The following is a 13,769-nucleotide window of genomic DNA, read 5'->3' as shown; positions in this document are numbered from 1 at the left end:
GATAAAAATTTATACACAATAAATGGTTAATCACATTTTTAGGTAAGTGCAATCAACTACCTTAGCAGTTAGAAGCAAGCTGTAAAATAAAAGTTTTTGTCCTTTGTCTTACAGTTCCCCGATAGATTGCAACAAAATGCAATGAAAAAGTTGAACGATGTTCGCCTTCTCTGAACTGATGTCGCGGGATTATGTTTTTTTCTCAGACTGCTGGTGGAAATCTGCTTTAAAAAAAAGTTGCTGCTCTTTTGCGATCAAGGAAGGCACTGCGTTTCATGTTCGACATATAAATGATGTAGGAAAATTAAGTTACTGACAATTCCTGATCCCATAATGATCCCATTGGAGGGTTTGATACAGAAAACGGTTTACGTTATAAATTACACCAGTTTAAAATATAAAAAAAATTCTTGAATTTTATTTTTTGAAAGACCCAAGTTTTTAATGTTTATCTGTAGGATTACAAAAACTTTTCATTCCCAAGTTGATTGGAAAAAAATAAAAACAGAAGCCTTAACTCTGAGTTGAATTCCGAAAAATACGCTACTTTTAGGTGCTCACAACAACAATGTGCTACTCTACGATAACGCCCAACATTTTGATGATGTCGTGTTGTGTTGTGCCACTTCCTTCTGATGTGGTTAGATTGCAACACCACGCCGAAACAATCACAAGGGTAAAGTTAGGTCTGAATGTTTTATCTCAATCATTCATTCGGTGTCAATCGCAAGCATGTCTAGCCGTGTGTCATTCAGATGAACAAATATTTGAGCAGGGATTTGGCTTGGAATTGCGTAAAAAGGTAAACAGCATACACAATTAATGAACCCGAAAGCGATCATCTGTGGATTCTCACGTCATTACGGAGCACACGTAGGCGCACGTTTATGGCCATTAATACTTAACGGGCGCCCGATGGAATTTGAGATAAATGCGACTGCGATGCTCCTCATGTGAAAGTTTTCAGAACAAACGTCTCACTGTTTTTTAAAACTGATAAATAAGTATTGTGTTGTAACTTCTGTGAATAACGATATTTTCGATCATAATTTGAACTTAGGTAACTACTCGTAGGCTGTCCCAAAATAGCATAGGGTCTGGAAACCTGGGGGCTCACCCTCCAAATGGTGGATTTATATGTGAAGAACAAACTTTTGTATGGAGCCATCTAAAAAATCATGTTTAGAGGTTCCGCAAACGCGATCTTCGAAAAAAGTTCACTTTTTAAAGATTTGATTTTAAATAAATTCTGGATTCAATTTTTTTTTTCAAATTTTACATAATTTATATTTTTTAAATTTTGTTTGAGTTACATATTAAACGTAAAAAATAAAAAATGAACCAAAAATTTAAAATCAGCAATCTATTTTCTAGAAAAAAAATTTTTTGTCCATAATTTTTTAACTTAACTGACCAAAATGTGTACCTAGCGTAAATTTTTTTTAAACCAATGTCATTGAAAGATGCGGAATTTTGTGCACTTCTGGACAAAGTATGTTGTTTGTATTATTGTGTGAAGAGTTATTTACAGTTCAATCCTTATTAAAAATCACAATTTAAGATATTTATTATTTAATTAAACAAATTCGACTTCATAAATTTCTACTTGAAAATCAAAACTGTTGCAAAAAAAAATTAAGATGATTTAAGGAAATCATCGGAAGTCCCTAGTCAAAGTTTGAACTAAATCTGATAAAGGGAAAAAGTTGCAGTGAATCTCAAGTGTGAAAGAGGTTCTGAGACATTGTGTTCTAAAGAATCATAAAAAAAAATTAAACAAGACTAACATTCCACCTGAAGACTGCAACTCGATTGGACTCAAAACAAATAAGTTTAAGAAGTTATTGCGGTTCAAAGATTGTATTTTGGTCGCATATTGTCGTTAATTGTGTGTTTAACGACATCGAGTTCATTTTACTCATTGCGTTTGGTATGACAATTTCCCATGAAAAAAATATAATCTGTTCACCAGTGTTCGGCACAAAAACGCTAATCCGCTAATCGCTAATTAGTCCGATAACTTTTTGTTAGCGGTTTAATTTTGCCGCTAAATTTTGATCGAGCTAGCGAATTAAAAAGTTCCGCTATTTTTTGGTTCCGCTAAATGAAGACCGCTAACTTCCATTTACTTGTTTCAAATTCACGAATTATTACTGATAGAAGAAAACTTTTTGTCGTTTGACAAGTTAAGGAGACATCGGGTATCATTCTTTCACCAACATACGCTTCAAGTTAAAGTGGTCACTTCGAATGGTCTCAAAGCAGGAATGCCTCATACAGATTAACTTTTTTTTCTCTTTTAGTACTTCTGTTCTCAACGTTCTTAGGAAAAGAATTCAAGAAATATAGTTAAACAGTATTAAACTATTTTAAACATCCTTTATGTAATTATTAGCTAAAAGGTCAACTTTTCGATACTTTTTATTTGCCTGCAAAAGTACAGTCCACGGCCTACTTGATCAATATATTTTACGTGACTTTAGCATGGTTGTTAACATGTGGTGATTTGTTGAAATGTGCTTTTTAGGTTAATCGATGGATTTTCAAAGGCTTTTCCAAATTTCCAAGTTTTTTTTATTTTGGATTTCAACGTTACTATCCCACCCGGCAAGTCTCGTTTAATACATGTACGAATCGTACTGGAAAAATCCACTTTCTACAACTTGTTTGAAGTGGATGAGATATTTACTTTTCATAATACAGATTTTCACTGGTATTTCAAAACAGGTAAAATAAAGATAAGATAGAATCGCCATAGAATGAATTTGGATTTTCATTTCATTTAGTTTTTATAGATCCACGTTTGGCAATGCTCCTATCATAAGAATTTTGCATTTCTATTTTGAAAGTTTGAAAAAAAAGTGAAACATGGAAAAAAAAATTTTCATCAGACTGGGCACAATAAATAATCCATCATATTTGAAAAGTTTTTGAGCAAACGAATTGAGATGCGACAATAATCCGTGCTCTGACCATGCTATTTGCGTTATTGTTAGTCAACAGTTAGCGATTAGCGATTAGCGCTTTAAACTTGAAGCGATAACTTTTTCAGCTGATTTAGCGGTTTTAATTAGCGATCACTAAATTTGAATGAGTTAGCGATCTAATTAGCGCCGCTAATTTTTCAATTAGCGATGCCGAACACTGCTGTTCACACATCGTTGCACATTTTGAAAAATATTCTAAGAACAAATGTTGTTTCAAATTGTACACTTTTGCTAGCTCAAAACGTCAGACAAGAATCATAAAACTGAAATGTCAAGCTGCAATGTGTCTATAATTTAACCCGCGTGTTGTTCTAATCATAAATTGTCATTGATTATCGGCGTCATTTACAAGTTTTACCGAATTTCTTAGGTACCTTTTTTGATTATTGTTTTGCCTTCGAAATCTGCCACCGTACCTTGAGTTTCTCTCTGGAGCCACTAGAATCACGTCTTTGGTATCTTTCACCTTGCTTTAACTTCAAGTACCTACGTTAGAACCTTTTTCAGCTTTGTTTGAAATTTCTCCCGCGTTAAGAGCAGATTTCACGTTTTGCACCAAATAAGGTTAAAACATTTCAGTAGAATCGATATAGTCAGAAAAGTATGTCAATCACGAAAGTGCTTAAAATTTATTCGTGGTTAAAGGGTGATAAGGTCAAAGTTTGGTCAAGGGAAAACGCGTGTAAATCGGTGAAATCGTTTATTTAAAAAATCAAATTAAATTTCTTTTTCAAGTTTAATTAGTATAAAATTCAGGAAAAATATTCAGGTAGGCTTCCGCTTTTCCAAATCCGAATTGACGGGCCTTACGCTTAACCCCTGCCATCAGATTTTGTACAGCCACATTGTCCACCTTCTTCGCTGCAGAAAGCCAGTTTGCCTTGAACTGCTGCTCGTCCTTTGCAGTTTTTTTTGTCTTCTTTAGGTTCCGCTTGACAATAGCCCAGTATTTCTCAATTTGGCGGAGCTCTGGCGTGTTGGGAGAGTACTTGTCCTTGGGAACCACCTGCACGTTGTTGGCGGCGAACCATTCCATGGCCTTTTTACCGTAATGGCTATTATAAGTTGGATTTTCAGGTTTCGTCGCAGGAGCAATAAGTAGACAGTTGTTGTTCAGTTGGCAGTTCAAATCGGAAAGACTTTATTCTCCCTATTTTTTACATAGCACAAATTCCTCATCTAATCTGACAGCTCGAAACGCTAGTTATTTTACCGAAATATGCGATTACTGAAAATGGGTTTATCTTGATTGACCGAATGCCGAATGCATATTAAATTCAAGTTATAACAATGGCAAGATGCCAAATCCAGCCCAAACAGTACGGAACAACCGTGTTTCTTCAGGAAAGGCAGCAGACATTTATTCGAACACTCTTTCACGTAAATTTCTTGGTTGACAGTCCCGGAAGCTATGAAAATTGTAGCATTTGAGTGTAGTTTTACGTATTTGTTGCTAACTTATTATTTGCGTGTATCTGTCATCATCATCATTTGAGTAATTTGTACAATTGATGGCTAAAATATTCTCTGCGTGTATCCGTCATCATCGTCCAGCTCTGTTTACATTTGGAATTTAGTGCAAACAAAACAAAGGAAGAGCCAAGCAAACAAGAAAATCGGCAGCTCATTATTTTTCGCACCGTGCTTCGCTAATCGCCATCGCGTTTTTCAACTTTTCCCGCGAATGTGCAGCTGTTTCACGCGAGTGTTTGGCGGTTCCCGTACCGGAGTCGATTTGCGGTGTCCCGTTTCCCAGAGCTGGCTCAAAAACGTCGCATCGAAAGCCGTTCTGTTGAAAGGTCAGTAGGATTGACATCAGCCGTACAGAAGAATGCTGTAGTTAAACTGATAAGGCCCAACTTTGCATTTCTATCCCCTGATAGCGCCGCCACGATTCTTCCAGAGGCTCCGCCGGACAGCCAAGTACGAGAACGCGACGGAAATCCGAGCTCAATCCACACAAAAGGAAAAACAAACTGGTAAGATTTGTGTGGCATAGTGGAAATGCTAAGGCTAAGATACTTTGTTCACCGTAGGCTGTTTGAGTGTGGAAAGTAGCAGCTTGAAGAGTACCACATCAAGCTCACACCAGACCCCAATAGGGTGAGTAACGCAGCGGGAATAAAAGAAGGCAAAGTTGGTAATGAATGTTTTATTGAAGGGTCTTTTTTCCGGAGCCGAAAGTTGTTCCGTCCGGAGACTGGTGCCGTATACTCCTGGAAGCTGAAGGTGGATGCCACGTCGGCTGCCAGTGGTGCTCAACTGGGTTGGTCATCGGATGACAACATCGATCGTTGTAAAGAGAAGGTGAAGAACAAAAATAAGAACAAGTAAGTACTAGCGCTAGTCAGAAGAAAAGTGAAATAGAAAAGAAGATGCTGCAGTAATGTAAGAAGAAAAAGAAGAAACAGGCAGTTAAGAAGCAAGAAGAATAAGAGCAGAATGGAAGAAAAAGAAGAGTAGAAGCGGAATGGAAGAAGAAGAGCAGAGGCGGAATGGAAGAAGAAGAAGAGAATGACGAGGAGCGGGAGTAGAAGAAGAAAAGGGACGAGATATTATGCGGTCTGGAAAACAAGCGAAATTAGATTGAAATAGATGATAAGCAACAAATTTGTTTTGCTTTTGTTTTGTGGCGAAGTTTTATGTATATTTTGGTGATTTGTGTTTCCTCCCCCCTTGCTAGCCGGGAGTGAAGCAAAAGAACTTCAACAAAATGCTGCTTTTCAAGCCACAGGTACAGATGGATTGCCAAACCAGGTATTTCTTCGCGAACTTTGACAGTTTCATGTGCTTGAAATTATCTGCTACCTTTCCCCTTCCGTTTGCCGTATAAAAATCCTGTCCCGGAAGATGGTTTTAGTCTGCTTTGACGTAGGTTTCGTCGTCCATTACCACGCAGTCAAACTTCGTCAGCATCGTCGTGTACAGCCTCCGGGATCGCGCTTTTGCCGTCGTATTTTGTTTATCATCGCGATTTGGAGTCACTACCTTCTTGTAAGTCGATAGTCCGGCTCGATTTTTGGCTCGATGCACGGTTGTAGACGATACACCCAGCTTATTTGCGGCATCTCGGAGAGAGAGGTTAGGGTTTCGCTTGAAACTACCGGCAACTCTCTTTGTCGTCTCAGCGGCTTCCGATTTTCGATTTCCCCCCGATCGAGAGTTTCTGGCTGTCGACAAACGTTCCCCAAACACTTAAATTACATTTGTAACGGTTGATTTGGTAACTTTTAGCGATTTTGCCAGCTTTGCGTGCGAGTAGCTCGGATTTTCGCGATACGCGAGCAAAATTTTGATACGCTGCTTTTCTTCCTTGGACGGCATTTTGACAACTGAAGAGTGAATTCCAAAATCAAAATAGGAGCAACATTCTACACATACACACCTTCAAAATGAGGGGTGTTCAGGTTTTTTAAATGTAAAATTGAAAGAAATACGTCAAGTTGATATTGAGCAAATTTTGACCGCATAACCCTTTACTTATAGAAATATAAAATAACTATACAGTAGTTTTTCGATTTTAACTCGGTCAACAAAATTTCCTCGTGAATTTGACGAAACCGTGAATTTGGCGAAACTGAAAATTAAACTGGGAAAATGTATTTTATTGTCTTAAATCAATAATGTATAATGTATCAATAAATTTTGATCTTGAGATGTAATTATCAAAGATTACTAAACACAAAGGATTGATTTCTGTTCAAATTATTCTTGTGTATAAGAATTTTGAGATTTATGTAGCATGCAGAGTATCAATTTGCGTAGAAGTTTTCCAAAACACAGGACAATTTTTGAAAATTTCGCAGGTTAACAAAGTTTTTAGACAGTTTTGATTGGATACCCAGACAACCATTTGGTGGGTATTTCGAATTTGCAGCGCGAATATACGTGCAAATATACGTGTAAACATATCGTATATAATGCAGCAAAACCAGTATATACGTATAATTTTGGAGGCCATATAGGTACATTAGCACACATATTCTTGATTTGGATTGTATTGAATTACGATTTGCACGATTTGTCATACGAATCATTTACGACTGCCCTGATTCTTTTTGGAATATACTATGACAATTTACATCATCATATAGATGATTGAGGTTGTAATATTGTAGGTTTTCGCTCAATATACGATTTGGAATATCTTTATATACGACATTTTTCGTAACCATATGGAAAGTTTGACGACTTATTTTGTCGTCTTCTGCGACTTGAGTTCAGGGCTCTCATTTTCCGTCAGTTGAATAAAAATAAGATTATTATTTTTTTGGGATTTCAAACCAATTGGTTTACTCATCCCCAAAAATAATAAAAATAAGATTATTTCAAAGAAATGCGTTTTTTGCTGTAATTTATTATTTGCCTGATTGCTGATTTTTTTCAACGTTCATGAAGTTATTGTTAGTACCTGGACTTGATCCCCTGATGTTACGATCTGCAGCTCAGGACGGTTCCTCGACGCTATCTGGAATATATAAATTCAAGGGGATTTGCTTCAAAGGCATTAAACCAAAAGCAAATCGTATATTTTTATAACTAAAGTCTTTTAAATCGTAGAACACGTCATCGATGATCTAAAAATAGACCAACATTTTGAAGCCTCTTCAAATACGATTCCAATCATCGATGTCTCATTATCATAAACGATTTTATTGAACTTATTTGTATTCTTTTACGATTACCAGCAAGCACGTTCTACGAAAATCAAACATGCGAATTAATTTGCATAGGTATACGATTGCATGCACATTATTACGAATCAATGCAGTTATATACGATTGCATAGCATATATCTCCAAGTGGCAAGCAGAGCTGCGAGCTTATTTTCTGTTTTTCAGTTTACAAGTTTTGTTTAAATAAAAATATGTTCACGACATTTAAACAAATATAAGAACAAACAATTAAACTATCACAGAGTGAGTAATGCTTTTTAATTTCATTTCATTGTTAATTTATCCTTGTAACTGAAAAAAACTTAAGTTTGAAGTTACTTTTGAAACATATTTAAAATTAGAATAAAATTTTATTATTAGTGGTTTCAATTCTTTTGGCAGCACTGTTGCTTGCCATGTAAACAAAACGGAAGCGCAAATCACCCACACATTCTGGTTTCGCTTGTGATTCAACAGTTTTGTTTTGGTTTTTTGGCTGTGCGCGATAAAAATGTTTGCCGTGGTGCAATTCATTGAGAATAATAAATTCCAGGTGTTGGCTGTGCCGATCTCCTGGATCCAGAAGGACGTGCTGATGTGGCCAAAATTGTCGATGGAAAAAATAGAGCGGTTGCGCGTAAGCGGTTCCGAATTCAACGGACTAACCAAGCGGATTCCCGTAATCGTTTGGAGGAAGCTCCGGAACTTTAAAGCAGCTGAAAAAGCTGCGGAAGAGCTCGCGAGGAAGGAAGTTTCCGATGTGGAAGGGAAGAAGAAGATATTGAAACCACAAAAGAAACCGAAACTGATTGATGCCAAGAACTACAATGTGATGTGTGCAGGTAAGAAAAGTTAAGTAAGTTTCTCAGGACACAAAGTAAACACTTTTTCTTTCAGCGCTCCAGAATCCGCCTCCCAACACAAAGCGTGACCCACAATATAACTTCAAGCCGGCTGGACAGAATACACTTGACCATCAGCAAACGCAAAATACGACAAATTTACCGAGCCAAAAGATAACACCGTCCCCGCCACAAATGCATCAGTCACAGTCATCACAGTTTCCGATTATGCACATTCCGTTGGAGCAGGCAACATTCATTCAAGTGCCGCAAACATCTTCAGCGCTCTCGTTACCGGTGGTTCAACAACCGATCGTGACGCCACAGAGAAACGTACCTCAGGTTCATCAAGCTGAAACGTATAATCAGACTGCATCGCTACCACTGTTCATCAATCAGTCCGCCGCCACACCACCAGACCAGTTTGCAGGTAAGGATACTTTTCATATGGAATCTCTATTTATTAATTTGTGTCCGTGTTTTTTTTTCAGAAACAACATCGACGCACAACATGCAGCAGAAAGTAGAACCAATGTATTGTTCACAAAATGATATATATTTTGTTTCGACGGAATCGGCGACTGGCGACGGAAATTTGGATCAGCATGTCATAGCAGGTAATGAAGTTTACATTTTTGGGCCGGTTGAAGCATTCCGTAACAAGAAAAGCTCTTAAGTGCTTCTTCGGAAATGTCAATCTGCGAAGTGGAAAATTCTCTTACCCAAAGAGAGTTTTTCCCTCCACAGATTGGACCTTATATATTTTAGACCCCTCGCCCTCATTTGTATAGATTTTGTTTTCATATATGTAGAATTATTTTGTTAGACCTTTAAGCAAAAAGTTAGACCTTTTCTTTGCCATAAATGCTTATGTAATTTGTGGATGACCCATCATGCAAAATATTTAAAATTAATTGATTCCATAATCTAAGCTCCACTGCTGGAATACAATGTAATATTTCAACAAGCCTTTATTCTATATTCTTTCAACTGAAACGTGTCTTACACACACACAATCTTGATCTCCACAGGTGGCAACGATACTGTGACGTACGGCGAGTTGAAGAAGGACTTGCAGCAGTATATTCAGACTACAATGGAAGCAACAGTACAGAAATGCTTCGAGGATCATTTTGCACGATTGGCCGCACTGATGGAAATCCACTCAAAACGTCCCAGTGAGTCGTCTGAACCATCTGAGGACCCTGTTGAAAACCACAAAAGGATTAACAATGAATGTGAATTGCATGAGTGGAATCTAAAGCTGGGAAATCAAACTCTTTGTAATAAATATGTAAGTATAGACAATTTCAACTATTTTTCAATGTTTTTGACAAAACATTAAACTACAGACAAACAAACATAACACTCGTCCGTAGTTACACCGTTCAATCAGATTTCCGTTGCATGATTGCATGTTAGTTGGTGACACTGCCACCTGCGTCGCTCAAAGTACATCCCTTTGCTTCTGACTTATACCATACCGCCATCTATGTGGTGTGCAACCAATCACTTAATGCCTTAGCTAGTGCTCAGCAGATGGCGATACGGATTTCGCGACGATGATTTATTTTGGAAAATATTCAAGGTGTTGTGTCTGTTTGTCTGTAATTAAACTTTAAACTTTTTTTGTGATTTCAAATCCATTAACGTTCATCAATTAAATTACAGCTTACTTACTTCACCCGAATCATTCCACCGAGTTCGTACCATTCGAATGGAAATAATGCGTGCTACACAATTGTGGACTGCTTATTTACCAGAGATTTCTGGACCCGCTTCACATGGACCGGAATCAACCGAGGCGAAAAATCGAAGCGTGGTTTCAGAGAGTTTGGGAACGTTCTACATCTGCTTCTAAAACTAGTCTGCATTGGTGACCCAACATACACTGCTCAAAAGTTGGAGGACTTCATCAGATCTCGTTTGTTCCGTTACTGCAAACCCCGTTCATCCAGTAAGAAGTTACGCCGATCTGCAACCCGCCCTTCGCGTATCAAGTGTGCCGAAGAGAATCTTGTGGAAGCGATGAATGCACCGGAATCAGCTAGTGCTGATGTAGTTGTGGAGCAAGCTGGTGATCGTGAGTCGGTGATGATTCTGGGTGACTTAATGGACGATAAGGAAATGTGTGCTGGTGAATATGTTGAGATTGAATATGATGATGGTGAAGATACTGGTGGAGATGATGCTGGTGGTGAAGATGCTGAAGGAGAACATGATAATGGTGAAGATGACGGTAGCGAAGATGGTGGTAGCGAAGATAATGGTAGTGAAGATGATGATAGCGAAGTTGATGATTAACTTTTTTTTCTTTTACTGTTTTTTGATAAGAAGATTTCATTTGACAATAAAATTAAACAAACTTGTTAAAGCATTTATTTTCATTTGATCAATACACAAACTAAGAAGGAAATAGCTTACTAAATGAACGCTCGGAGATAAGATTCTATTTTACAGAGTGCAAGAGAGGGATAAAAACAATTTCATTTTTCCTGCGAATTGCAACCAATTTGCACATAATACAATTGATGTCGTACATTTGAACCTTAGAATAGTTTGTATTCTGTTCTCCAGCTGCATAAATAAAAATAAACGAGGACCTGAAAGGTTTACTGAAAAAATCATACTTGCAAATAATAGAGCGACCCTGGATTTTCCAAACAGAATTTACCTGTTCAGCATCGTACATACAAACTATTTCGAGATCTTTAGTCAGAATCCATTTGTCTTCGAAATTTGTACTTAAAGTAAAATCTGTTAAAGAGATTGTTGTTTTCGTTTCCGTCTTTTCAACAGATCGAATAGTTCTGGAATGAGATGAATAAGTTTCTCTTATGCGATGAGAAGCTTCACTGTCTAGTTCTGTTAGACGACTGCACAACTGCACAAAACAATTTGAGAAAGTGTTCATAAAATTTTTCGGACAGATGGTCCTTGAGAAGAATAAGGCCAACATAATTTAAGAAATTCCGGTATTCTAATCCTTTCCACAGAGATACAAAATCCAACGATCGCATTCGCCGATGAATTTCTTTGGGGAAACGAATCTGCACCAAAAAAATTGAAATTTCAGCTTTTTCTGCAGTGCCCCACTTTGCTCGCTTCGTCATTGAACCTGTGCGCCATCCATTCAACAGTTTACGCATTACACCAAGTTCCAGTAGATGAAGTGCGTCGGCGACGATAACATCTTCTATCATGTCGATGGGTAACCGGATCAATGGTGTCTCACTCAGCTGATGTTCAGGATACTCATTGTTCCGAAACTTTTCGTTCGTTCGAGGTTGTGCATTATGGTCGGGAAATACTACTGTTCCAGCTGAATGACAATATTTTCCTTTTGTAGTGCACTTCAGGCAGCCATGCTTACCATTGTAATTTAGTACTCCCTTAATAAATGATCGCGCGGGCGAATCGCACACGAAACACCTTATGCTGACCGCAACTTGGTAACCATTTATCATCATGCCTTCCTCTAGAATTGGCAATAGCTCGTCAATGAGCGGGTTAAGGAATTCAGAAGCACTTTTTGGCTTACTGATCCCATAGTATATTCCGATTGCCATTGGGGCAACTTGCGGCAGTTCATGGATGTTGCAAAGTATGGGCCAAAAGTTCTTTGAACTGCTCTTATGGATTGGCAGCCCGTCTACGTTGATGTTGAGCGATATTGATGAGGGCTTATTAATTGAAGTCAATGCTTTGCGCAGGCAGCTCTCAACACCCTGATGCCAATACTTTCCACCATTTCCCATACTGATTATGCTCAGACTTCTGGGCGTTCTCAAAATGGTGCGGGCATCGCTCGGAAGATTTAAATGTAAGTCAGAGTTCAGAATTCCTACAAGGGAGTTCAAAGCAGCGTGGGTAATATGGAATTCGGTAGACCAGTTTCGAATTTTGTCAACTAGTCTTGTGCTGCCAGCTAAGAAAATTAGACTGTAATTTAAGCATATAGTATAACAAAAGTATATACTTACAGTTTTCGTAGGCTTCCTGATCCCAATCGGAAATTTCCTGAGAATTTTTACTTTCATCGACAGGTACGATATTGGATACAGCATCGGCCTGGATTTCGGGTAGAAATGTTTCGCCGCCGCGCTCAATGTCAACACACTGGGAAGAACTTTTATTACCAGCAGATACCTTAGTACTTTTGTATCGCTGAACTAATCGACTGTAGGTACCACTCTTCCGACATTTTATATTTTTTCTTTTCAAAATATAATCTCTCATTTTAGCAATCTTGTTCGATATAAAAATACACTTTCTGCTAAGATCTAACACCAGGTTGTTATGATAATATAAATCGTGTTTCTTGTTAAAGAAAATCTTAATTTCGAATTATTTTATGCATAGAACGACAAAATCTGTCAATCACGGCTCATCATCTTATATCGGTCGTTTCACGGATTTTTTGCGAATTGTCGTACACAAAGGTCGAGTTCATATGTACATAAATACGAGTCTCTCTTCTTGTCGTATTAAAATCATGCAATGCATTCAAATACGATAAAGAATATGCATGGGCCGCACATTGTAGGTGTAGATATACGAAAATGAGTTTGAATAACATTCTATACGATATAATCTGTAAAATAAAATACGACTTCTGGTTGTCTGGGTAATATGGTAAGAAAAGGTGAATTCTCGATTCGCCTATACTTTTCGAAACACGTCCATCATTTAGGGGAGAGGCGGGCTATATGCGCATATTAAGGAAAGCACTCATTTTCTCTCATATTCCAAAAGATAGAAGTCTGAAAAGTATATACACATGAGCAGACATCTGTTTTATATACATTAGAGCAATTTTTCTGTTAAAATCTCTTACAGTTTTTGTGAAAATAATTTTATAATAAAAGAAGTCAAAATAGCCGATTTCCGAAACTGGCGGGCTAAATGCGCATATTTATGTTTTGAGCTATATTTCATTAACACTAACAATATTTTGATATTATTCAATTGAAAATGGTAGAAACGGATGTTAAGCATACGTCAAGGCTGAAATTTTGGTGAAATTTTTTACATCACTAGTTCTTTTGCATAAAACATAGTTAAGTATGCCATAAGGCCATATTTCGTGGTAATATTTTGTTCATATCGTATTTTTATCGGATCAGTATGAAGTTCTTCTTTTTTCGCTGTAAGACCGTGATTTGAGCGTAGATTTAATGTTTAAGTGATAAAAAGTAAAAAATTTATAAGACTAATCTATTTTTCTTGATATAGGCATTTAACCTGCTTTGGTATGGGCATTCAGAACCTGTCTCTTATTCCAA

General features: G+C 37.4%; 1 protein-coding gene across 1 annotated transcript; it reads left to right on the top strand.

Moving 5' to 3' along the window:
• Positions 1-8,153: 8,153 nt before the first annotated feature.
• On the top strand, positions 8,154-10,788 carry LOC129752936 (uncharacterized). Its single transcript, XM_055748727.1, has 5 exons — positions 8,154-8,484; positions 8,540-8,914; positions 8,976-9,101; positions 9,516-9,778; positions 10,156-10,788. Exons 1-5 carry the CDS (start codon positions 8,154-8,156, stop codon positions 10,786-10,788), a joined length of 1,728 nt encoding a protein of 575 aa, XP_055604702.1.
• The last annotated feature ends 2,981 nt before the right edge of the window (positions 10,789-13,769 follow it).

The sequence above is a fragment of the Uranotaenia lowii genome, chromosome 3 (genome assembly GCF_029784155.1).
Source record: "Uranotaenia lowii strain MFRU-FL chromosome 3, ASM2978415v1, whole genome shotgun sequence".
Lineage (NCBI taxonomy): Eukaryota > Metazoa > Arthropoda > Insecta > Diptera > Culicidae > Uranotaenia > Uranotaenia lowii.
The sequence above is the reverse complement of the archived record's forward strand: the minus strand, read 5'-3'. Positions and strand labels throughout refer to the sequence as shown.